The sequence below is a fragment of the Bombus terrestris genome, chromosome 3 (genome assembly GCF_910591885.1).
Source record: "Bombus terrestris chromosome 3, iyBomTerr1.2, whole genome shotgun sequence".
Classification (NCBI taxonomy): Eukaryota; Metazoa; Arthropoda; class Insecta; order Hymenoptera; family Apidae; genus Bombus; species Bombus terrestris.
Window position 1 is genome coordinate 8,979,290 of NC_063271.1, and position 25,999 is coordinate 9,005,288.

Here is a 25,999-nt window from a genome sequence, read left to right on the forward strand (position 1 = left end):
TAAACGAACAGGTAGTGGAAATAGGTATTAATGAAGTTTCGTTGAATACGACTTGTTTACATAAAAATGGAAATAATTAATTTCAATTATTTACTAGCATAAATAATCAATGTACTATACAGATATGTAATAAATAAAACTAAAGTGTATAACACTAGTACTACTTCGATTAAACTTCTTGATATCTACTTCTACTACTTGTCCATTTATTTTTGTCCTCGACTGTATATATGTTAGTAAGAATTACTTCAAACTATTCGGCTTGTTAACGTAAATTGATACAATATTTATATCCATACTAGTATTATAATGAACTTTATAGACAGCCATTGATGTAGATACAAAGTTTATTCTTGTCTCAGATTGAAAATAATGCCAGCACCTTTTGGACATGTGTACTCGTCTTAATTGGTGATGGCGCGTATACGGTTTCCGTTCTCGTGGCGAATTTCGGCGTATGCGCGCCGATTTATGACTGGCAAAACGTTGAATACGGAGAATGTCGTCACCGACTCGGAATTTAAATCCTGCGACAGTGTGACAACGTTAAGTAGGTGCTCTCAACCCCTTACTCTTTGCTGACTGGTTGACACGCCGACCAACAGGGTCTCTCATCTGTAAATTTTCTGCCGTTGCAAAATCAGTCGTTGAACTTACCTTTGCCTCTTGTGCGAATGCCAAGTACCGGAGTCGCGACGCTCGTCTGAAGCTTCTTTCCGTCAAAGCATTTCCTGGTTGTCTGAAAACATGCATTTCGCTATCTGCATCTTTCTAATCCGAACTAGTTGCTCTTCATCCCGTTCATGTTTCAAGAAGATTGCATTTTCTAAATTGTACAGTTGTTTCTCAATGATTACTAGTCTGTTAAGCGGGGAGATAAATTAATTCGTCAGATTTCCATTTTCTTAGAGATAATATTTCTTTATTTATGATTCTAGTATATTTTATATTAATATAAATTATGTTATGTTACCTGCAATTTTTTTACTTTATTCATTTATGCATATATTTATATCGAATTTTATTATTGAATTTTATTATTTATCAATATAGAATTCAAAGGTTTTGCTTAATATATATATATATATATCTTTCTTTATTATTTCTTTTTGCACTTGCCACCCTCTTGCATAATAATTTACGAACTATGTAATAATATTCGTGATTCAGTAAGTTACAAGATTATAGAACTTTTACTCACAATTTTACAACTTGCATCAAATAGAATAATTTAATAACTTTTAATTTCTAAAATTTCATTTGTTTCGTTAATGCAAACTATAATGCAAGAAAATTTATTAGTATGAAACCTTGTAACTTATAACTTGTAACTGAGCAAAGATTATTAAGTTGATAATTCCAATAACTCAAAGAAAATGTGTTTGCAGCGTAGACCGTAGATAAAGCAATGTTCTAAATTTTAACAGCACAACGATAGAAGTAATCGATTGATTCTGAAAGTATTAATTTATCCTATACCTTTCGTCTTTGCTTCGATTGTAAATTAAACTACGGATGTTTATACAAACTAATATTTTTATGAATATATTCAAAGAAACATAAACTACATAATAATTTGCTTCATCCTTCAAATATTATAAAGAATCTTTTACTATAGATATTTTATATAATGTGTATACATTATGTACATTTAAATACTCTGTAAATAAATATCTGCAGTTTAGTCTAATGTGTGTGAATAAAATAAAAATTAAAATATTTGCTAATTAATAATATCGCAAATATAAAGTATATTTTTTTGCAATTTACAACTGTACATACGTGGACCTCTTTCGTGTATTGTGTAGAAGTGTTTCTCAGAACGAATTAAACGAGTTCGAATTCGTCATTTGCGTGGTATACTCCGAAGAGGAGAATGAAAATTGACAAATGTAAAACGATGTAACTTAATGATGCAGGATTGGAGGCTTTGGAAAAAGCTCTCTATTGCTGGGAGGATGCTCTTACGGCGTTCAGCTCTTCATTCAGTAATGGTACACTCGCATTACCGTCGGCAGCGGATGCGGCATTTACGCAAGATGTGCAAGAACTCCTTGATATGGGTTATCAAGTTCAGAGTCATGCAGAACTCCTTTTTATCGACCAGGTAACCATATCTGTTCTGCTATCTGTACTGTATTTTCCTTTCCTTTTCATTACTCAAATAAATCTCACTTATCTCTGATGTTATTTTATCATTGAAAATGGAAAAATGGCTGTCTATTACAGGATATTTTATAGATATCTAATTATACTCATTCTACAGTATCCTATAAAAATTATTTTAAGTATTATTGATGCAATTTTGCTGGTAGCTCTGGAAAGTCCTGTAATTTATTTTGTTGTTGAAAATAAAATACGTTTATTATAAAATATTTTGGAAATGTTTAATTATAAGTATTCTCATTTTAGAATATGTTATTAAAGATTATTTTAGAAATTGTTAAGACAGGTTTACCGATGACACTGAAAATTTTATACTTCTGAAATCTTTTCTATGTCACTCTATACCATTCCATTCTACTGCACTCATCAATTGCTTTTTCGCCGTGTAAAAAAATGCAAGAATTAATCCAATTTAAATGATAACTGACTAGAGTAATTAGTGCAATGAGTTACTTGACCTAACAACAAGCAAAGAAGAATTATTGCATAGGAAGTTCACGGCATCGCTACTGCGTTCATTCAAATCTAAGCATATAAAATGATCTTACAATTATATTAACTACATTTTAATTGATAATCTTATCAATAATTGAATTCTAATGTCGCGTACAATATAAAAATAAATTATAGCTTGGCAAAGTAATAAGTTTACATTTTTACAGCATTCGGTATTGTTCCGGAATGAAGATGAGGAAAGTATAGATAGTCACAAACCTTCGAACATAGGTAGTAGGATATCCGGTAAGGATAAAGCAGATGCTGCGTCTTCTCCAGAATCTTTTGAATCTGCACGTGATGGGGTAAATTTAGATCTTATTTTTTTACTTGCATATCATATTATTTTATTCTATATTTTTACATAGATATTAAATTATTTCTTTTTTTTACTTAAATATACATATAATATTAATATAGGTAGCAGATTTACGGGAATTTGAAGAATTCTCCGAATTTTTCCCGCACTTTGAAAAACAAAAATTATATCACGCTGCACTCAAACAACACGAAGACAAAAGCATTTTATGCAGGTAAATTTTTTTTAATTTTTACGATATATTTAAAAACGTAGAAATTTATATGCTTTATATAAATTTATTATAATTTATATTTTTATTATAGACGGTTGCATACCGAGTTAGTAAAGTGTGGCTCGGACGTAGAATATTTAGCAAAGGTACATTGCTTGCGACAAGCGTATACAAAATTGTTCACTATATCTTCTGCCACAGAATGGATTGCGGACATAGGCAGACAAGTCATTAGTGATTTGATCATGTATGCAGACAGGGTATACACAACATACATCATTTTCTTCTACTTGAAAAAGATATAAATATGTACATCTTAAAATAGCTTAAATTGGTTTTTAATAAATGATTTTTTATTTTCTATATTAGGATCCCAAAGATTATCTAATACATTACGAACGAATGTTAGAATTTTTACAAGAACCAACCAACCATAGTATGATGGAGGAGGAATTAACCGGAAGAGGCGTTAAATGTATAAATTTCTACGATGTTCTGATTGACTTTATTTTATTAGATGCTTTCGAAGAAGTTGAAAAACCGCCTTCATCAATTAAAGCTATTTTACAAAACAGATGGATATCCGCTAGTTTTCGTGAAACTGTAAGTACTTAAAATAGTAAATGTTTTTTTAGTTTAATTTCTTATTAATGTCTATTAATTTTATATTCAAGGCTATTGGAACTGCAGTTTGGTCAGTTCTTATGGGTAAAAGACAAATGCTGAAGTATGATAAAGGATTTCTGGCCCATTTTTACTCGATTTCTGAACAAATTTCTCCAGTGCTTGTGTGGGGTTTCCTAGGCCCAGAAGGAAGTTTACGTTCTACCTGCCACTATTTCAGAGATCAAGTAATAGAATTCCTTGTAGATATATTTAATTTCTTTAAAGTAAGATATACTACTGTCGATAACCTCGCTGAAGATATACTCAGGGAAATGAAACTAAGAGTCGAAAATATAAATCAAAGACTTTCTCTAGAAGGTTGTTAATCATGCATCATAAACATAAGCACTATATAGCAGTGTCAAATATATATGAAGTGTTCCAACAATCTTTACCCTTTTGTACTTGTTGCAAGTTGCCTGTCCATATTTATGCACATCAGTGCAACTATTGTATGAGTTTTATGAAAGCTGATATTATGAGTAAAAGATAATTGAATTTATAATGTAATAATATTTCTTCAATCTCTTTCACATTTACATTATTTTGTATATTTCAATTCAAAACACACATGAATGAAGGAATGATTCTTTATATAATTTTATTTCTTGTAATATGTATATTGTATAGATTATGTGTAGATATTAATCTCAATACGCTTTTAGTACAAGAATTTAGAACAAGATGTTTAACCCTTTTAGTTCCGACCGAAAGAATTGTATCTAAGCGAAAAGTACCAAATCAATTTGATGTAATTTGTAGTTTGAGAAAAAGATCATAAAAAGGAAAGTAAGAATGATATTTACAAAATTCAAAACGGAACATATTAGGAAATAAAAGGAGAATAAATTAATGCCAATTGTATTTCAATATTTGTTGAAAATCATACAAATAATACTTATTCAAAATCAATAGGAAAAGTAGAAAAATCAGTTTCTTTTTTTGTAAACAGTATTTGCAAATAAGAAGAATCATCGGTTGGTCGTAGTTTGATGTAGAACACGTAATATAAAGCATCAATACTGCATTCTTAATTATTTGTAACAAAATTTCTAACATCAAAACACAAAGCTAAATGATAATCCCATGATGCATAGGAGGATTACTTGCTCCAAAACAAGTGAGCTAGTATAACATCACTAAAATAACATTCTAATATTATTATAAACATTTATAGTTATCCGGCTATTGAAAATGTGTGATATTTACTTACTATTACTCATACAAATATTTTACTTAGCATTGGTGGTTACTAATGTATACATCGTGTAATCCTTTATTGCATATATTACAAATTGTGCGTGATCTTCGCATAGGCCCACAAAAAATTTTGTTGTTGCTCTGTTGATGCAAGATTATTTTGTGAAACATAAGGAGATATTCTGTTCGAAACAGTGTTATTTAAAATTTATGACGGTCTCAAGCAAATCTCCCATATCGGATTTTTATTTTGTGGCACTAGCGTACACAGTCTTGGTATCAACCATCGCGGAATATAACAAAAAGTTAATCCCATAAACAATTTTTTCGATTTGTAGAACTTCTGTTTGTAGAACTCCGATTTGTAGTGCTTCTGCAGAAAAATTCAACCATTTATAACGTTTTATAAATTTATTTTGAGATAAAATCCTCTCGCGATGCGATTAGTAAGGCACCATCGCACACACAACGATATATCATTGTTCGGTACTAAAAGGGCTAAATATAATTATTTTATTATAAAAATGAGTTTTAATATATTGCTATTATTTCAATGTTATGAAATTGTTTATATACTACAAAATAGTTATAATGATATAATGACAAACTATTTGTAGCATTTAAAAGTAGTATGATGAAGATGTTCCAATTCCTAATATATTCCATGAAACACTACAATATGATAGTATGAAGGCACTAATAATAATGTCCTCTTTATTAATAAATTATTAGAATATATACAGTCTTAATTAAGAAACTTTTGGAGAAACATGTTTGGTTATTTTATTTCACATTATAGATCTATTTACATCATGTCCTTATTATCAAAATATAAACAATATTTCTTTATAATCTCTTATAAAAAAATAATCGCTTATAAACATTATATAAAATACAAAGAGTCCATTGCCAAAGATAAGAATAATATTGCTACTGATAACCCTGTGACCAGTATGAATATGTATTTGTTTCAGTACAGTTATACTTTACATTTTATATTACCAACATAGCGTGAAAACATTCCACTATTGTAATTATTTAAGTATTACTTCTTGCAAATCAATCATGGATAACAAATACAGCAAATTTTATATACAAAGAAATAATATGCTATGTAAACATTGTTCGTTTGTCTTCATTCAGCTTCGCATTTTATACTGCACTTATACAAAATGAATACATGCTAAAATATTCGAGACACAAGTATTCTATCTTATTCAAGTATGGAGCATGATTTTTTTCTCACTTATAATAATGAATGCAGTTGATATTAATAATAATTCATTTACATTCATTATTTATTTCAAAATCATTCAAACATTACGTTTAGTATGAATTTTTACTTAGATGATACTATATGAAATATGTAAGTGTAATATACCGTTTTTATTCTCATTTTTATATTTATGCGACAGACTTCACAGCGTAAAAATGATATCCTTATGTATAATGTACATTAGAGTATTATGTATCATTGCATGCAATTTTACAGCTCAGTCAATAAACAATGCATATATGTAAAAATTTAAGAAACAAATTTAACTAGTATGCTGTTCCTTTATTTAAAGATATATTTATGTATTACAAATATCACATTTTGATCATATATGTTTATTATATATATGTGTGTAAGTAGTTTAAAGAAATAACGCATCCATTATTTCATCATCAGATTCTTCTTCATCACTAGATGGCACGAGTGGCATTATTTGAGTTATATTATTTCTACGTTTATATTCTGCAAAACTCTCCCTTTCTGTGATAAAATAACTTTTGTTAGACTCTGCATAATGTAATTATCAATAAAGATTTACTAAATATTACTGTCAAACATTAATCGTTAATATTCTCTTCTTTATATAAATAATTATATATGTAAATATATATATAAAACAGTTATATGAATAAACATAAAAAACTATTTATTATCAATTATGATATGTGCTATAATTACCTATATTTTTGACAGATTCAAGAATCCAGTCTTTTTTATATATATGATCTGGATCTATGCTGATTAAAGGATTCTTTTCCGCTGAGATAAATAATCTTAACCATTCTGTCCCTATTATTTTGACAAAAATTATATAGATACATAATAAAAATAATATAACAAATAAATAAAAGAAATATTTATTTTACCTTTATGTGCTTTTACAAGTGTAATCTTAACTTCTCTTCCTATATTTCTATGGGTTGTTTTTTCTGCTATTACAGTTCCAAAAAGATATGAGCAAATGTAATATTTTTCTGAGTTTGTTATTGTGCTAGAAACCGATATAGACATTTTTTATATAATCTTGCAAACAACATTTTATATTAGATATCAAATATTTAAAATACCTAAATAATATATGATCACATTCAACATGGAGAAAATATTCCTTTATATCACACAGTAAAATACGTACGATAACTGTAGTATCAGTCTGATACCACACAATTTTCGGTGTGTGATATTTACTCACAAGTTTTAAAGAGCTCATAACGTAAAGTCGTAGAATGACTATATACACTTATTACATGTAAACCACTATAAAAATACGGTATCACTTTAAGTTTTCATGAGTACAAAATCCATCCTCCTATTCTGAAATATAAGTATCTAACAAACAAATTTGAATTCGGTGAAAAAGAACAAAGAATCAAAAAGATAGTAAACTTAAAAAAATGTACTGAATTGTAAAACTATTGCATTCTGAAGAAGAACAATAAACATACATATAAGTATAATAACAGATGTAATAATATATACATACATATGTAGATGCATACATAACTTAAAAAGACAGTTCATGCTTTTGATTGGTGGAATTATTTTTACTGTTTATAATCAAGCATATATTTTTCGATATTTATAATTTCATATTTAACAATGATAACTTGAACAATTATCTACAACGATTTACATTACAAATGTAAAATTAAGAAAATAACTTTATTTGTAAAATAAAAGAAAATTTTTAATTTGAAATTTTTATTTTTAAACTATAAAGTAATATTTCTAATGTGGAAAGTAAAGATAATAATCTACAAAAATCTTAAGATTTTCTTTAGCGGCTGTTCTAATGAAAGGCATACTATGTATACTATATGTTTGAAGACTAATAAAGATTCATTTCACGGCGCTAGTTGATAAGCCGGGCGTAATCACGGTAAAACGTCAAACACAAAGATAAAATGTCAAGAAACGATGGCAAAAAAGATACGTCAGCGTCAGCGTTTCGAAAAATCGATGTTGATCAATACAGTGATAATAATTTCAGAGAAGAAGACGCTGACGGAGGAATAGGAGGACCTACAGGCCCAGACGAAAATGAAATTTTGACACTTCTTAGCCAATATCCTTTTCATCGCTTTTGTATAGATATAATAATGTTACAGTGATTTTTCTTATGTTTCATCGCATTTTCCTTAATATTTATTCAAGGGTAAGAATGCAGAAGCACTAATATCAGTATTGAGGTCTGCACCACTTGGGTGTAAAAATCAACAAGTAAAGGTAACCTCAGAAACACGCCCTTTACTTTAATGTTTATATTTATCATTCTAAAGTACATTTTAGTACATGTGGTATAAGATATATTGTTCCTTTTATATTAATATCATGAATACATAATTTCATAGATTACAAAAATTCGGATATAATATTTTCTATTATATTACATTTATCATGTTATAACAACATAATGATTTACACAATGATAGTTTTACCACAAAGGGAACAACATATTATATGTACATTATCTGATAAAATTATTTGTACACTTGCAAAAACCTTTCATGAATATATTATGTATATTATAGAAAACATTTAAAAATTTCATTTACACTTTAAAGAGATCTAGCTATTATACGTTTGTAAAGTTTGAAACAAACCTAGAAATATACATGGAAACCATAAGATATTTAATGCAAGTATATATATATATATTTTATGATAATGTATTTAAACAGTCAATTATCCATAATATTAATAAGCTTCTAAAATGACTATTCATGCTGTGTATTAATTTTTTATTAAATATATGTTTGCAATAAATATATTGTAACTTTTATATACTCTTTCAAGTTGGTATCAAATTTTACCAGTATAATCAGGATAGTCATGCCTCATTATAGTGTTAGTAAAATTTCAAAATGTTTTATATGACACATACAATATATACATAAAAGATTTTTATGATAAGTGTTCAAATGCTTTTATGAGTTGTGAATTGTGTATATATTTTATGTAATAAATATGTTTCATAATGTAGTATTTAACGAAATGAAAATGTGTACTGGTTTTATTTTATTAAAAAGACATAATCTTTATTTTGTATAATCTACGTATATGTGATTTCGCAAAAGCCAATAGTGATGATATATTACAGGATAACGCACGGAATCTGACGTTAAAAGTTCTTCTAAGTATAAAATCTACTCAAATAGATGATTGCTTAGCACAATTAGATCGTGACTTGCTGGATGTTTTAATGAAATATATATACAGAGGATTTGAAATTCCAACAGAGGGTAGTAGTAGTCATTTATTAACCTGGCATGAAAAGGTATACAATATCAGTGGTGTTGGCAGTATTGTACGAGCGTTTGCAGATAGTAAACGTGCTTGAAAAAATTTGTACATTTTCTAATGATGTTCATTATAATAATTACCATTAATCCTTACTGTTACTCATTGTCATTGTTAATACAATGAGGATGTAGATAGAGGATGTAGATTCCACATGAAAAATATAACACACTGGTGTACATTTGTTATCAATAAAGTAATTTTTATTTCTTATATATTTGGAGAAATGTCTTTCATTTTAAATTTCCACCATTATTGATAAATGTTTTTTGTTTTTAAACTAGAGTCTTCTATGTTTTATGTACAAAACAATAGTACAATATATCAGAAATAATATTTATATTTTTTATAAGAATTTTGTATATTATGTATCTATATATTCATCTGCATGCAATAATTTTATAACGATTTAATACATATAAAACAATAGTACCATATATATATATTTTATATTAAATGATAATTAAATCTTATTATCAAATACATAACGAAATGGATAAAATTAGTATATTAAATAAATTCTATAATAGCTATGACCTATTTCATTATTGCAGAAATATCATTTGACAGAGCTTTCATTACTCACATTTGTCCGTTACTGTGAGCATTATCATATTTGTTTGATGTATCAAGTATAATGCACTTACAAATACTGCATTTGCTCTATAACAAGAAAATAGTTGTATTTTTAAAGAAAATATGATAAGTATGATGTATGATAACTGGAATGTAGTGATGCTTACTGTCCTTCTTTAAAATATTCTTTTAATGTATTGCTAAACCTTTTACTGTATTTAACAAATTCTCTTTTTCTCTGATCCAATGCCTGTTTTCCAGCAGAACCACGAATAAATGCAGTTACTTCATTCACTGCATCCAAAAGTTTCTTTATTGCACTTGCAATTTCTCTAAAACAGGTGTATCACAAAAGTATACTATATGATATAAATAAAACTATTTTGACTACAATATACATAAGTATAGAAACATACTTGATTGTTTCGAGAAAAGTTTTCCGATCTGTTATTTCATCAGGAATTCTGCTAAGTATTCTTTTTAAGGAAGTTGATTTACGATTTAATTCCTGGAAAGCATCCTCAGACCTAGATGATCTATATTCTACAACTGTAATTATAGTATAAAACAAATACAGAATATTAATCATGTTAAACATAATATTTAATTATATTTTACTCATATTTTATTTTATTATATTAGAATTATACCATCATAATCAGAAGCTGCTCCTTGTAATCTTAAAACACTCTCATTCATATCAAGATTAAGCTCTGCCCGTCGTATTATACCAAGGATTAAATCGTGTGTAATTCCTGGATGGGAATTTTCAGCTTTCAATAAAGCTGTACGTAATGTTTGAGCTGCCAATACATTTTGTCTTTCTAGCTATGTAGCAATGGATTAGAGAAATCAATAACAAATATGAAATAGGAATGTATATTCTTTAATTAAAATAATCTTTTAATATATACATATGAAGAGGATCTTATTTATATATTCGTACAAATAATATATTCATAAGAGGTTTCTGTAAGTCTTCAAATATTTTAGTGAGTAACTGAAATTACAATCTACAAATAAAAGAAATGTCAATACCTTTATTAATATTGGTCTTAAGATGACAGGAAGGACCAGTGATGTAACTGGAGTCTCATCGCCCATTGTCATCCTTTACAACGTTTATTTAAAAGTATAGTTCAAATGTAATTAATTCGTAATCAGTTAAATGCGGCTAATTGATTTCTTAATTGGCCAGTCCAGGTACAGATCGAATTGTTTACATTAAAAAGTATCTGTTTCGATCATATTCCTGATATGACAGCTGTCACGCTCAGTGTCTCATTCCAAAACGAGGTAAACAGGTTGAGCAACTTGATTTTCAGATGAATATCTTTATTTTAAATTTTCCTCGAATACTATAATATTATAATACTATAATAATATTTTGCAGTTTTTTTAGTAAATTTTGAAATTAGGGTAATAAAACATTGTAATTATTCGAAAAATGTGATAGAAGTATTCTCAATACATCAAATATTTTATCACTTTACAATTCAACGAATATTTTTAGTAGAACATCTCTAAACATCTAGTTTACCAAATATATTCCCTATTAGATTCAGGTGCAATACCAAATGATTCTAAGTTATATTATGGACGATCAATGAAATAGCGCCTTAATATAACGCGGTTAAAACGAAATATATCAAAATATTGTAGTAGAAAATAACCTCAAGTATAACCCCACAATTATCATTTTATTATACGTGTGGAATATTGCTAATTTATACTTATATTATACTTGAATTAAATACCTCATATAATTATTAGAATTTTCAACAATGTTGGAACGTAAAGATCCAGAAGGAAATCTATATGTTTTTGTAAGTAATTTATTGTATATAACCTCATTTTATTTTTGTGTGGAACGTCAGTGTTCTTTTATTTGCCTTTTTTTATGGAATAGAATGAAGAAGATTTACCATACGAAGAAGAAATTTTGAGAAATCCTTATTCTGTGAAACATTGGCAACGTTATATAGATCATTTAAAAAGTACAAAAAGCAGTAATTTAAACATTGTGTACGAACGAGCGTTAAAGGAACTTCCTGGAAGGTAGAGGATATGTCTTTTCTGCTTTTTTTTGTCAAATAATTTTTTATAAAATAATCAAATTCTCGTTTTTGATTAGCTATAAGTTATGGTACAATTATCTACGTCAACGTGTCAACCAATTGAAAGGAAGGTGTATAACAGATCCGCTTTACGAAGATGTAAATAATGCATTTGAGCGTGCTTTGGTTTTTATGCATAAAATGCCCAGAATTTGGATGGACTATTGCACATTGATGACAGAACAATGTTATATTACGCGTACCCGTCAAGTTTTTGATCGGGCACTTAGAGCTCTCCCTATCACGCAACATCATCGTATATGGCCATTGTATATTGAATTTTTAAAAAAGCATAATGTCTATGAAACTGCAGTCAGAGTTTTTAGAAGGTATCTTAAGGTAAGATAGAATATTTTTATTTATCTTATTGACCTATATTTAATAATGTGTTGTTTATTTTCAGCTAGCTCCAGAAGATACAGAAGAGTATATAGAATACCTGATATCAATCGGGAGGCTTGACGAAGCTGCTGTGAAACTTGCACAAATTGTTAATCAGGATGATTTTGTATCAAAACATGGAAAGTCTAATCATCAATTATGGAATGAATTGTGTGATTTAATATCAAAGAATCCTTCTAAAATAAAATCTCTTAATGTAGATGCAATTATTAGAGGCGGTTTAAGACGTTATACTGATCAGTTAGGCCCTCTTTGGAATTCTTTGGCGGATTATTATGTTCGTAGCGGTTTATTCGAAAGGGTATTTTAAATAATTTTTCGGTTTTGTAAAAATATAATTTATTTATGTTTTGTTACTGTACAATTTCAATATTTTTATTTTGTACAGGCGAGGGATATTTATGAAGAAGCAATACAAACAGTGACTACTGTTAGAGACTTTACTCAAGTGTTTGATGCTTATGCACAATTTGAAGAACTTAGTCTTAGCAAACGTATGGAAGAAGCTGCAAAAAATCCTACTGAAGATGGTACAGGACATATATATATATATATATATATGTATATATACATATATTTAACTATATAATCTTATTTAGTATATAAAATTTATAATTTTTTATTGTTTACAATCGTATTCCCAGATGATATAGATCTAGAATTGAGATTAGCACGATTTGAACATTTAATGGAAAGGCGTTTATTACTTCTGAATTCTGTATTGCTCAGACAAAATCCTCATAATGTACAAGAATGGCATAAAAGAGTTAGGCTTTATGAGGGACAACCACACGAGGTATTTTTATGAAACTTTGTAGTCCAAAATTGTTTAATGACTTTTTTATTATTATAAGTTATAACTTCTCTCTTTAGATTATTAATACATATACAGAAGCTGTACAGACTGTACAACCACAATTAGCAGTAGGTAAATTGCATACTTTGTGGGTTGAATTTGGTAAATTTTATGAAGAAAATGGTCAAATAGCAGACGCTAGAGTAGTTTTCGAGAAAGCAACTCATGTTCCCTATACTAAAGTCGATGATCTTGCTTCTGTATGGTGTGAATGGGCAGAAATGGAAATTAGGCATGGGTATGGCATTCTATTGTTTTGTAAGATAGTAATTTAAATGTATCGTCATTCTGTAACTAACGTAATAACTTCGTTCATACAGAAATTATAAAGAAGCGTTAAAACTTATGCATCGTGCTACTGCTATGCCATTCCGTAAGGTAGCTTACCATGACGAGACAGAAACAGTTCAAATGAGATTGTATAAATCTTTAAAAGTTTGGTCTATGTATGCCGATTTAGAAGAAAGTTTTGGGACTTTCAAGGTATATTTTGTAAATAACTTTATTTATAAAATTTTAAATTCTTGTACTTTTTCATTTGCAGACATGCAAAGCTGTGTACGACAAAATTATAGATCTAAAAATCGCAACGCCGCAAATCATTATTAATTATGGACTCTTCCTTGAAGAAAATAGATATTTTGAAGAAGCTTTTAGAGTATATATTAAATTACATAGGAATACTATTTAATCTTAATAATCATCTTCTATAACATTTAATTATTGTTTTTAGGCTTATGAAAAAGGTATTGCACTCTTCAAATGGCCTAACGTTTACGATATATGGAATACGTATCTTACAAAATTTTTAAAACGTTATGGTGGAACGAAGTTAGAACGAACGCGAGATTTATTTGAACAGTGTTTAGAATTTTGTCCACCAAAATATGCTAAAGGTATTTTTACACAATACATATTTAATATAATTATAAGTACAACAAAAAATGATGTCAATATTAATTTTCTTATATTATTCTAGCCTTGTATTTACTGTATGCAAAATTAGAAGAGGAACATGGTTTGGCTAGGCATGCAATGTCTGTATATGAACGAGCAACTAACGCTGTTCTTCCTGAAGAAAAATTTGAGGTATGAAGCAATATTTTATAAAAATGTAACGAACATAAATTTAATAAAAATTCAGTATATGTATACGTCTTACAGATGTTTAACATATATATTAAAAAAGCAGCAGACATATATGGTGTCCCAAAAACGAGGCAGATATATGAAAAAGCTATCGAAGTACTTAATGAAGATAATACAAGAGAAATGTGTTTACGGTTCGCAGAAATGGAAACGAAATTAGGAGAAGTTGACAGAGCTCGGGCAATATATGCGCACTGCAGTCAAATTTGTGATCCAAGGGTATGAAGTATTGTTTGAATCATTTAAAGATAATATTAAAATTAATATTATATATATGTATATTTTTATACCTCGTTTAGGTGGCTTCAAATTTCTGGCAAATATGGAAAGAGTTTGAAGTGAGACATGGTAATGAAGACACTATGCGTGAAATGCTTCGAATTAAGCGTAGTGTACAAGCTATGTACAACACTCAAGTGAATATGATGTCTGCACAAATGTTAAATAATACATCAAACTCACCATCTGATATACCAGCAGATGCAATGCGTCTTTTGGATAGTAAAACGCAGGGTATAGATCTTGTTATATCACAAAAGAAGTAATTGAAAAAATTAAATATATAGTTCTACTAAAGTAATAAATATGATATTGCAGATAATATTACCACATATAAGGACAGTATTAAATTTGTTCGTGGTACAATAGAAAAAGATGGTAAAGCAGAATCTCAAGTAAACAATCCAGATGAAATAGATATTGATATTGATGACGTTGATGACACTGAAGCGGATGTAGAGGAAGGTAATATAAAATATATAATTATACATTAAAATTTTTATTACATTTCATCGCATGTAATGTATTTATAAATTCCTTCAGAGAGAGTTTTAATACCGACATACATATTTTATATTTTCTATTCTTATTCGTATCTTTATTTTCAGACATACCTGTTGAGAAACAAACTATTCCATCACAAGTATTTGGTAGTTTAAAGACAACTGATGGTGAAGATGATTAAGGCATGTATAAATTATATTGTCGGAAAAAAATGTAAATAATAAAATTCACAATAAAATATAAGATTTGTAATTGGAATACTTCGTTGATACAGCTAACAAAATATTACTTTCTGCGATAAAAATTAATTTTTCTATATAACTCTTTTTCGCAGAAAACATATCAGTATTTTAGAACTATTCATCATGAAATGTTCTTACAATTTTTTAATAGTATCATTTAAATTAATTTTTAGTAGATGATAATTCATGGTAGGATCAAAGTCAAGGCTAACAAAATTAAATTATCTTTTATCGAACATAAAAGTGTATTATTTATTATTCTACAAAATATTAAATAACATATCTTGGTGGATTTATAAAATGGAGATCATTGTAGACTTCAGGCTCATCCATATCAGGATGGCTTTGTATATATTCTTTAGCAATACCTCCAAACACTATTAATTCACCACGACCAGCTACGAGTGAATAAAGAATTCTTTCGTTAGGACCTGACTGATCACTGTGTTTTAAAGGAATCCACGAAGCACTACATTCATCGCATAAAACATTCGTAATGTCTAACACAAATATGGATAACGTATTTCTTGTTTTCTTTGCAGATTTTGATTGCGTTCTTCGATTTCTAATACTTTCTTCCATTCTACGAAGAGATTCTAATTGTCGTTGTCGATGACTGTTAATGTCATAACGCACTGGTTCGTTGCGAAAGGCGGTCATACTTAACATATTATCATAACATAAAGTTAAATTCTTCGTAAAATTAGGTAGATGATGTGAAGGACGTGGATTTTGTACAGATATTTCTGAAAAAGATCCATGTCGTCCATTAATGTTTACGTCTCTATCAATATGAGATACACTCCCTTGTCTAAAAATGAAATACAGTACAATTATGGATATCAATAACTTTATAATCAATATCGATGATAATTTATATGATCAAACCTTGCATGTAATGGAGATGAATTATTTGTTCTTGATGAAGGTGCTGCTTGGCAAGTCACTTTCTTGAGCGATATACTCATATCGTTTGGCTTATTCTGACACTTATTTATACTAAGAACAATAACATGATTTCCTACCTATTAAATTAAAAAATAATTAAATGATACAAAACATCGTGAATTGTATGTTGATTAACAAAATATTACCTTACAAGCCTGGTGGCACCAAATACGTGTTGGAGCCCATTCAGTATTGTGCATGTTTACTTTTTTCCACGTCCATGCTGTACCTTCCATTTTCAATAACCAAGCATCGTTCATAGCAACATTAGGTCCAGTGCAACCACCTAATATTTTTGATATTTAGAAATTTATATTGATATATTTAAAAAAATTACAAGAAAATCTTGCAATCAGAAGAATCTTTAATATCTATAGGATTTTCAGCTTATTTTTGAAAACTTTACCTAATATAAGGAGATGTTTATCTCCAAGCTCAATCTGAGACTGACCATAACGTGGTTGTGGTTTCAAATTCGAAGTAGCTTGCTTATGCCAACTATAGGAATCCAAATTTAAACACCATACATCATTGGATCTGTCTCAAAATAGTACTTTGTTGTTATTAAATTAAATTAATAATTACTAAACAACATACAATAATTTCAGATGTTTTACCTATATCCATTACATATACCACCAAAAACAATCATACAATTTTTGTGAATTGATGCAGAATGTGCTGAAGTAGGTGGAGGTGTTTCCAAGGTGTTTATAGCAATCCATTTATTGGATTCTATAGAATACACATGTAATTCATTGAATAACCTTGATTGCTAGAAACATACATAACAAAATTGAATATTTCTCATTTGACCTATTTAAATATTTCTACTCTGATTAGTGATAACTTTTAACTAATTGTACCTGGTGAACAGAATATAGCGCTGGGTGGGACCAGCCACCAAATAAAATGAAACTCTTTTTGTAATACAACATAGTAGCACAAGCTTTTGGAGATGGATAAGTTCCCATTGTAATTAATCTGACCCATTTCCTTGTATCCAAATCTAATCTCCATAAATCATTGAATGTTGTGCACGTAGCAGTACATCCACCAAAAACATACATAGAGTTTTCATATGTACAAGCAGAATGTGAATGTCTCTTTGCAATTGTAGGCATCCAGTGTTTGGATGGCCATGAACTCCAAAGCAATGATCCGTAAGCCACAGACTTATGAAAATGTGTTTTATTGTGTTGTATTACATCTGCAACAAAAATATGGATTTTATTAATTTTTAGAAATATATCAACACTGATGAAAACTTACAGATATATTTATGGTGGCTTATGAAAGTATTTGAACACTTACCATAGAGAAATTTTTATGTATATGTTATACAAATATTAGACCAATTTCAAATTTTATTATGATGAAACACAATTATGGTTATATTAACATTTGAAACCAATCTGAAAATGGATATAGAAGTTACAAGACATTTGCTGCAAACATCCATTTAATAAAAAATCAGCATATAGCACAAATAACCACCTTAAACATATAATGCATGTTAAAGATGGTCTTACTAAATATTTAGGTCTACTAATATAATGAATAATTGACTATTTAAATACTTTAGTAACCTCCACAAAACATATACTTGTATTAAATATCTTGTAGTTTCCATATACATTGAAAAATTTGTTTCAAATTTTAATATAATCTGCATACTGTGTCCTATTACAATGTTAATAGAATTTCAAAATGTATCATATAACACATATAATACAATACATTTATAAAAGATTTTTATAAGCGTTTCCACACTTTCGTGAACCACTATATACAGAATAATCGTATTTTACATACTTTTGGTGGCACGAAACCATCTTTTGGATACAAGTTTACATTCTTGAAGATTCTTGTATGGTGGAATTAAACTTAAAATATATTCTAATACAACATCTGGCAAATCATCAATATTACACTCCATTTTGCGTTAAATGCTTCTCAAAAATGTTCTACCGACGAACTTCCTTTTATATTATGTCCAATTTGGGAAATTTCCCAGGCAGATGAAAGTTGTTACTATCTTAAAGATTCGAAAACCATGTTTCCTGTTACTTTTTGTCCATTCTGCAAACGTGAGAGATTCTCATCTGAAAATTAAGGGAATTTTGTATACGAACAATTTTACAATATCTCCACGTCATGGTAGATTATTCTACACATATTATGCATTTTACTTAATCTTTTCATTAAGTTACAAAATTATACAAGACAAATTACTACAATTTCCATAAATAAAAAATAACCTAAAACTAAAAAGCATATGTGAAGCTGCGATATAATACTAGAGGCGGATCTTTACATGTTGACTATTATAGAGTTAATATTCATTTAACAGTAATTAAGGAATTTTTTAATCCCGTTAATTTCATTTCTTTCCTTCTTTATCAATTTCTTTTAATAATTATTTTCCTTATGTATCCATATTTGCATACAAAACGATATCTTTATAAAAAATCATAACTGGGGAAAAGAATTGTAGTTATAATTCCGATCAACTTCAGATTTTTGTTCGTTACTCTCGATTTCAAGAGCGCTGCCTATGGAATAACCGATTTGGATTTATTTTAAATTAAATATTTTTTATAATATACTTAGAGTGATAATGATTAAAGAATGATAAAGAAAATAAACTTATTTTACTTGAGGCCTTGATAAATTTTAAACTTTTTTTGTGAATCTTTTTAATGAATTTTTATACACGAAAGAATTATATTTACGTCTCTACAGTGTATCAGGCGCTTTGAATCTATCGACAGTTATCTTTAATAAGAATGATATTTATATTGATTTTATTGTTGGTTATTTGCCAACAAGAAGGAAGAAATGCTGAAATAAATCCATCGGAAACAATAATTTGGGGTCCAGGATTGAGGCCAGATAAAGTAACAATGCGAGCAAGATATATTTTTCTACAGTTTATCGACTTACAAGGCAAAAAGTATGTTTTTCATTTTTATTACATATAGATACGTATATTTAAAAAAAATTATATTATATATTATAGGAAATATCTAAATATGAATTCAACACTAAAGTTTAGTTATGTTTTTTAAATATATATATCTCTTTTTTTTCACTTACTGAAAAATTGCTTTAGTTTAACAGAATCACCTGGAAAAGATATAATAACTGTATCCATACAAGGGCAAACTTCAACAGGACACATGTGTCATATATGGACACAAATTCTAGACTGCAAAGACGGAAGTTTTATTGTTAGATATAAATTACATAATACATGCTTCAATTTCAAATTAAAAATAAAAATGAAACATAATAATTTACCTATCCTATTGGTAGAATCTAAAGGTATCACATTTGTTATCTACTGCATAAGTTTTTTTATTACCTCTTGTAAAATAATTATTTATGTAATATAAATAATTTGATGAAAATTTTTAGGACCTGTTTACGAAGAAGAATGTTACTGTCCAAATTCTTCTATTAATAGTTGGTTAGAAAATTTAGGATGTTCAAAAAGTTATAAACAAATGCAAGATGATCTTGCTCCTTTCCCAAATGTTGACTTTGACAAAATGCGTGAAAGTATTGTAAAAACATATGATCGGCCAGGAAGCGTTAGTCTATGTCACTATGTAATTCAGTCTAACAAAGTAAATACTATTGCAGTCTGTAACTTTAAAATTGGGTTGAGACTATATATGAATTAAACTAGATGAAATAAGATTTTTAGGGAATGTCATGGCCGCTATGTAGGCTTTAAGATATTTATGGATTCTATCCTCCTATCTCTTACTCGCAAAGTTTTATTGCCAGATATTGAATTCTTTGTGAATTTGGGAGATTGGCCACTTGTTCCGAAAGAGGGCAAAAATTATCCTATCTTTTCTTGGTGTGGCTCTTTTGACACTAAAGATATTGTTATACCTACTTATGATATCACAGAATCATCGTTAGAAGAAATGGGAAGGTAGTAATTTAATCGCATTTTTAACAATTATTTTAGATCATAATACATGGTATACTAAGCATTTTTCTATTTGCTAATACTACATGTAAAACAGGGTAATGTTAGATATGCTATCTATACAAGGTAATACGGATACACCATGGAAAGAAAAAATAGAAAAAGTATTTTGGCGTGGTCGAGATTCCCGTAGAGAACGACTCGATTTAATTGATATTTCCAGAAAATATCCTGATTTGTTTAATGTTGCAATTACAAATTTCTTTTTTTTTAAAGATGAAATGGATAAATATGGTCCAGAACAAAGCCATGTGTCTTTCTTTCATTTTTTCAAGGTAAGATGAACACAGCTATGAATTATGTAGTTTAAATACAAATATAAATATAATTAAAAAGTAATAACGTTGCAGTACAAATATCAGTTATGTATAGATGGTACAGTAGCAGCATATCGACTTCCATATTTACTTGCTGGTGATGCCTTATTATTAAAACAAGAATCAAAGTATTATGAATTTTTTTACAACAATCTTGTACCCGGAAAACATTACATATCCGTTAAAAGGGATCTGTCAGACCTTGTTGAAAAAATTATGTGGGCTAAAGAACATGACCAAAAAGTACTACAGATTGCGAAATCTGCTAGACAATTTGCAAGGGATAATTTGTTACCAGATAATGTATTATGCTATCATGTAGTTTTGTTTCATGTAAGAAATTCCTGCAAAAATTATGCAGATTCAACTTCATTTATTTTTTACTTAAATATATATCATAGAATAACATGCTTTTTTACACTTCAGGAATGGAGTAAACGCTTAAAGAGTAAAGTTAAAGTATTAGATAACATGGAAGAAGTGCTGCAACCCAAGCATTCTTGTAAATGTTACAACGCCGATGGAAAACTTAAAGAGGAGCTATAATGTTAATCAAATTATTAAGTAATCGATTACTCGATTTTGTATGCATAAATAACATGTAAACTTTTGTATGCTTCTTGTAAATGAGAATCGTTGTTTTACAGTAAATTATAAGATAAGGACGACGATAAATTTCAAAATACTCAAATCATTATAATGATGAAAAATCTCCACTTCTTTTATTTCCAAAATTTGAAAATATATCTTTTTACGAGATTATTTTCTGGTTTTAATCATCCAAACATATATTTAGATGATATATTATATGAATTGAGAACAAAGAGAAATTTTGTACATAAAAATTTTGTAATATAAAACGACTAAAAAATTGTTACACATAAGATTAACATAAGTAGTATTCACAAAAAAATATTGTACTCTTTGTTACCTGGATGGAAGCTTCTCTTATACATCTATGTAAAAATTAAAAGAACTCAAGGAAAAAATAAAAATCAATGTGTAAATTCATAAATCTTTTAATGACGATCAAGAAAATATAAAATTAAATAAGTAAATAAAAAATTTATTCTAAAGCAAAATATATACTGAAAGCTGTAAATAGTTAGTACATATTGTATCATGTGTCATATGTCATAACTTGGTGTGACAGATATGTTTATGCTGCATTATGAACACCAAAATTCTTAAACTGCACACGTCGCTAAGTGCAGCATAAGCATGTGTGTATTACAAAATTAAATAAACAAAATTAAATAGCCACAAACGAAAGTAAAATTTTGATGTCACATTAAAAGATTTATAACAATATTTTAATGAATAAAATATTTGTCCAACGATGTTATTACCGATAAAATGAAACTTTAAGATATAACTTTTGAAGATTTTTGTACACATTAGACCATGTATATAGTTTGCAATATCTACAAATTCTTTTTTGTAACAAAGTATATTTTGTAATGTTAAATTGGATATCTTATTTGAGGAAATTAAAATTATTCAAAAAGTTTTGATTTCTCATTACAATCGTAATAAAATTTTAGCAGCACCTTTCCTTAGTAATATATATATTTTCTATTATTTGTTTCATTATATAACACTGGACGATATGCTGTCAAGAATTAAATTAAAGTTTAATATGCCATTTGTTCTGAGTTTGTAGTTAAATCATTTTTATATTAGAATGAATATCGTACGAATTTACATTAATATATACTCTATTGTGGAGGTGGCTGATATCCATAACCACCATACTGATTTGGTGGAGGAGGTCCTTGAGGTCCAGGGGGAGGAGGCATGTGTCCACCAGGTGGACGCGGTGGATATTGAGGATATCCTTGTCCTGCTGGTGGTGGTGGATAACTCTGAGGAGGATATTGTGGATGTCCATAATGTTGACCACCTTGAGGTGGATGAGGAGTGTATACCTAGAATTTATATATTTATATTAAGTATAATTTATATTATATTAGTAACAGTTTTAAATATGCTCCATATTTTTCAATCATCTGTACCTGTGGCTGTCCTCCTGGTGTCGGTGGTACATACGTCTGTGTAGTAGCTGGACCATATCCAGGCTGTGGTTGTGGTCCTGGAGGTGGAGCAGGACCCTGTGGAGGTCCTGAAGGTGGCTGAAATCCACTTGGAGCAGGACTCTGAGATTGTTGCTGTTGAGGCTGTGGCGGTGTCTGAGATTGTTGTTGAGACTGTTGTGGTTGATGTGGAGATTGATGTGCAGAAGGTTGATGAGTTGATTGATGAGAAGGTTGATGAGGTGGTTGATGAGGAGCATGAGGAGGTTGATGTGGGGATTGATGTGGTGGTTGATGTGGCGGATGAGACGTTGGGTGAGGTGTTTGATGCACGGGATATCCGGATGGTGCAGGTCCCGGTGGAGCGTAGTTTCCACCTTGCGAAGTAGATGGTGGAGCGCTACTTGGTGGGTAAGTTTGAGTTGAAGCAGACGGTGTACTAGTTGGTTGGCTACTCTGAGCATAGGTATTTACTCCACTTGCAGAGGCAGTACTGAACGGTGGAGATGTAGAAGCTGGACCGTATTGCGTTGCACCAGGACCGGGACTTGGTTGATTACCATAATTTGGTTGAGGACCAGTATTTTGTTGAGATCCAGGTTGAGGAGGTTGAGCACTAGAAGTAGGGGGAGCCGGATAATTTTGAGGTGGAACGTTATTTGCATATGCTTGCGATGAAGGAGGAGGATAATTTCCGGGTTGACCAGCTCCATACGCATTTTGAGGCGGAGCTTGAGACGGAGGTTGTTGGTAATTTGGTTGTGGGCTAGGACTACCATATTGACCAGGCTGTTGCTGTTGTCCGCTTGATGGGAAGTTTTGTTGAGAAGGATTAGAAGGAGGATAGCCTTGTTGATTTGGTGGTGGTGGACCATATCCTGTAGGAGGCTGAGTTGTTCCTGGTGGTGGATATCCACCTGGTTGAGGACCGTAACTATTCACGGTTGTTGGAGGACCATAGTTCGGTTGCGTTGATGTGCTGTATCCCTGTTGTTGGGAAGTATTTGGCGGTCCATATTGATTTGGTTGACCTGGAGTATATGCAGATCCCTGTGGTCCTTGATAATTGGTACCTGGATTTTGATTGGCATATTGCGTAGGATAACTTTGTTGAGAAGGTTGTTGAGGGTAACCCTGAGGTCCTCTATACTGTTGTGGTCCAGGTGCAGCAGGTGGTCCTTTGAAATAATAGTATATTAGAGTTAAAAGATAACATTAATTTCTAAAAATTTTATATTATATTGGAACATAACATACTATTCATAGGTCCTTGTCCAGGCATAACAGGACCACGATATCCACCTTGTGTCATTGGTTGTCCTTGACTAAAACCTGACATTGGTAATGTTGGTTGAGTATTTGGAGGCATATCACCCCCAGGTCCACTTGATCCTGTGGGGGCATTAGGAATGCCCTGTGGATTCATCATACCATGTTGGGGTCCATTAGGGATCCCTTGTGGAGGCTAATTATAGAAACAAAGATAACATTAATATATTTCTAACTTAGATATTATACCTTAATATTTCTTTAATATTTAAAATATTTCTTACTGGTAACAATGCTTGTATATTTTGATTTGCATCAGCAATGGATGCCAAATATACCAAATTGCGATGCAACATCTGCTGGTATCTAAAAAGAAATCATATTATAAATATACCAATATAAGTTACATATATTTTGAAAACATTTATCACTTACTGTATACATTCTTGTGCTTTTCCTTTATTTTGATATTCTTGTATTGTTTGTATAAGCTGACTATTTTCATCAAGCATCTATATCAACAAATTTATTCATATAAATGTTATTATTCAAATAAATTAATTCAATATTGTAAAATATCATAACATTATAGACTATACATTTCTTCTACTTCTTTAAAATTATTACCTTATTAAATATCATAAAACCATGTAACAAAAAGAATGAAATTTCAAGAACACTAGTACAATACAATATTAGTGATAATATATGATATTCATCACCTTCTGTATTTGAGCAGGATTCGGTGGCGGCCTGCCGCGTTGGGCAAAGGTCACGGACATGCCTTCAGATAACTTATCAATAGTCAAAAAATCACGATTAGATGCAATTTATTTTCACTCCTATTCTTTTTCACTTAATCTCCCAGTCGTTAATTTTCTTTTCTGTATTGCTTATCTTCATTTGAAGTCTTAAAACCTTGCTACAGTATTGATAGCCCACATTGTTGCACTGTACTTTTAACGTTTAAGAAAGAGTTATTACCTTCAACGTAACTCTGCCTCGAAAAACTAATCAAAATGCATAATCTTATTTTGCCAAGGTAGAATATTACCGAAGAAAAATTCTAAATGTAGCGAATCACTGCTAGCAATTGCTTTGCAAAATTCTAGTTTTACAAATAAGATATGGTGGCTGTCCATATCTAAAATAGAAAGCTTGGGAGTAAAGCGACCGTGTGGCAAATGCGCAAACTATCGTGACAAAATATACCGTAGGAATGCGATAGTAAATACTCAAAATCCGTTACTTATTAGAATGTATTAGTGAAAACCTGCATGCATTTGTTTAAAAAATAGATTTTAATGTATACATTGAAAAGAGTTCTTATACTCGCGTATATTAATCAATAGTAGAAATATCCAGAAACTTATAAGGAAATTAATTAAAAGTTTTATTTTTAATTAAATGATAAAAATTCATATCTTTATTATTGTATGCATAAGTTAACAAGAGTTTTAGACTCACATTTCGCTTCATCCCTTTCGCAAAACACATAAGTGAAATTTTTGTTTCACAAATTATATTAAATAAATTATATTAAATAAAACTAAATAGAATATACAGATTATCTCATGTAACGTAGTACATACTACTAGCTAGAGGATGATTTTGATGATTTTAATTGAAAAAAATAATTGTTACCGCCTATAATGAGAAATTTTT

General features: G+C 29.4%; 8 protein-coding genes across 13 annotated transcripts in view; 4 read left to right on the forward strand and 4 right to left on the reverse strand.

Annotated features, from left to right (window-relative positions):
* LOC100643315 (mitoguardin) overlaps window positions 1-6,363 on the forward strand; it is a 43,120-nt gene extending 36,757 nt beyond the window's left edge. For 3 of the 4 annotated variants that reach the window (XM_048404169.1, XM_020868423.2, XM_048404170.1), the window contains exons 2-8: window positions 363-550; window positions 1,920-2,107; window positions 2,829-2,966; window positions 3,082-3,194; window positions 3,286-3,454; window positions 3,564-3,797; window positions 3,869-6,363. In XM_048404169.1, the coding sequence (XP_048260126.1) occupies window positions 415-550; window positions 1,920-2,107; window positions 2,829-2,966; window positions 3,082-3,194; window positions 3,286-3,454; window positions 3,564-3,797; window positions 3,869-4,186 (1,296 nt within the window). In that variant the 5' untranslated portion in view covers window positions 363-414 and the 3' untranslated portion in view covers window positions 4,187-6,363. The remainder of the gene's footprint in view (window positions 1-362; window positions 551-1,919; window positions 2,108-2,828; window positions 2,967-3,081; window positions 3,195-3,285; window positions 3,455-3,563; window positions 3,798-3,868) is intronic. The other variant, XM_003394401.4, reaches the window with a different exon arrangement.
* Window positions 6,364-6,597: 234 nt separating this feature from the next.
* Window positions 6,598-7,804, reverse strand: LOC100643562. The gene is made up of 4 exons (XM_003394403.4): window positions 7,404-7,804; window positions 7,203-7,327; window positions 7,015-7,125; window positions 6,598-6,816 (listed from the first exon to the last, which is right to left on the reverse strand). Exons 1-4 carry the CDS (start codon window positions 7,544-7,546, stop codon window positions 6,698-6,700), a joined length of 498 nt encoding a protein of 165 aa, XP_003394451.1. The 5' UTR covers window positions 7,547-7,804; the 3' UTR covers window positions 6,598-6,697.
* Window positions 7,805-8,160: 356 nt separating this feature from the next.
* LOC100643191 (actin-related protein 2/3 complex subunit 5-C) lies at window positions 8,161-9,851 on the forward strand. The gene is made up of 3 exons (XM_012320995.3): window positions 8,161-8,401; window positions 8,490-8,562; window positions 9,437-9,851. The coding sequence occupies exons 1-3, from the start codon at window positions 8,241-8,243 to the stop codon at window positions 9,674-9,676; spliced, it is 474 nt and encodes a 157-aa protein (XP_012176385.1). The 5' UTR covers window positions 8,161-8,240; the 3' UTR covers window positions 9,677-9,851.
* On the reverse strand, window positions 9,560-11,579 carry LOC100643072 (programmed cell death protein 10). The gene is made up of 5 exons (XM_012320996.3): window positions 11,251-11,579; window positions 10,863-11,040; window positions 10,629-10,761; window positions 10,380-10,544; window positions 9,560-10,299 (listed from the first exon to the last, which is right to left on the reverse strand). Exons 1-5 carry the CDS (start codon window positions 11,320-11,322, stop codon window positions 10,215-10,217), a joined length of 633 nt encoding a protein of 210 aa, XP_012176386.1. The 5' UTR covers window positions 11,323-11,579; the 3' UTR covers window positions 9,560-10,214.
* A 168-nt stretch (window positions 11,580-11,747) lies between these two features.
* Window positions 11,748-16,505, forward strand: LOC100642601 (pre-mRNA-splicing factor syf1 homolog). The gene is made up of 16 exons (XM_020868630.2): window positions 11,748-12,038; window positions 12,122-12,270; window positions 12,347-12,668; window positions 12,733-13,032; window positions 13,120-13,261; window positions 13,376-13,527; window positions 13,605-13,825; window positions 13,908-14,070; window positions 14,132-14,245; window positions 14,321-14,483; window positions 14,567-14,676; window positions 14,752-14,955; window positions 15,036-15,249; window positions 15,334-15,480; window positions 15,624-15,701; window positions 16,304-16,505. The coding sequence occupies exons 1-15, from the start codon at window positions 11,997-11,999 to the stop codon at window positions 15,698-15,700; spliced, it is 2,520 nt and encodes an 839-aa protein (XP_020724289.2). The 5' UTR covers window positions 11,748-11,996; the 3' UTR covers window position 15,701; window positions 16,304-16,505.
* On the reverse strand, window positions 15,983-18,662 carry LOC100642837 (F-box only protein 42). Of its 2 annotated transcripts, XM_048404168.1 has the most exons (8): window positions 18,525-18,650; window positions 18,024-18,124; window positions 17,576-17,919; window positions 17,327-17,484; window positions 17,116-17,246; window positions 16,856-16,995; window positions 16,650-16,786; window positions 15,983-16,572 (listed from the first exon to the last, which is right to left on the reverse strand). In XM_048404168.1, exons 3-8 carry the CDS (start codon window positions 17,831-17,833, stop codon window positions 16,032-16,034), a joined length of 1,365 nt encoding a protein of 454 aa, XP_048260125.1. In that variant the 5' UTR covers window positions 17,834-17,919; window positions 18,024-18,124; window positions 18,525-18,650; the 3' UTR covers window positions 15,983-16,031. The 2 variants fall into 2 exon arrangements, with proteins under 2 accessions (XP_048260125.1, XP_012176379.1); XM_012320989.3 differs by lacking the exon at window positions 18,024-18,124 and having other exon boundaries at window positions 18,525-18,662.
* LOC100642953 (protein O-glucosyltransferase 2) lies at window positions 18,659-21,794 on the forward strand. 2 transcript variants are annotated; one of them, XM_020868635.2, is made up of 8 exons: window positions 18,659-18,869; window positions 19,542-19,665; window positions 19,825-20,036; window positions 20,130-20,341; window positions 20,414-20,658; window positions 20,753-20,990; window positions 21,066-21,365; window positions 21,459-21,794. In XM_020868635.2, exons 1-8 carry the CDS (start codon window positions 18,659-18,661, stop codon window positions 21,576-21,578), a joined length of 1,662 nt encoding a protein of 553 aa, XP_020724294.2. In that variant the 3' UTR covers window positions 21,579-21,794. The 2 variants fall into 2 exon arrangements, with proteins under 2 accessions (XP_020724294.2, XP_048260123.1); XM_048404166.1 differs by having other exon boundaries at window positions 21,078-21,365.
* Window positions 21,795-22,035: 241 nt separating this feature from the next.
* On the reverse strand, window positions 22,036-25,927 carry LOC100642720 (basic salivary proline-rich protein 2). The gene is made up of 6 exons (XM_003394396.4): window positions 25,057-25,927; window positions 24,770-24,846; window positions 24,619-24,700; window positions 24,323-24,530; window positions 23,048-24,243; window positions 22,036-22,960 (listed from the first exon to the last, which is right to left on the reverse strand). The coding sequence occupies exons 1-6, from the start codon at window positions 25,114-25,116 to the stop codon at window positions 22,751-22,753; spliced, it is 1,833 nt and encodes a 610-aa protein (XP_003394444.1). The 5' UTR covers window positions 25,117-25,927; the 3' UTR covers window positions 22,036-22,750.
* Between the last annotated feature and the right edge of the window lie 72 nt (window positions 25,928-25,999).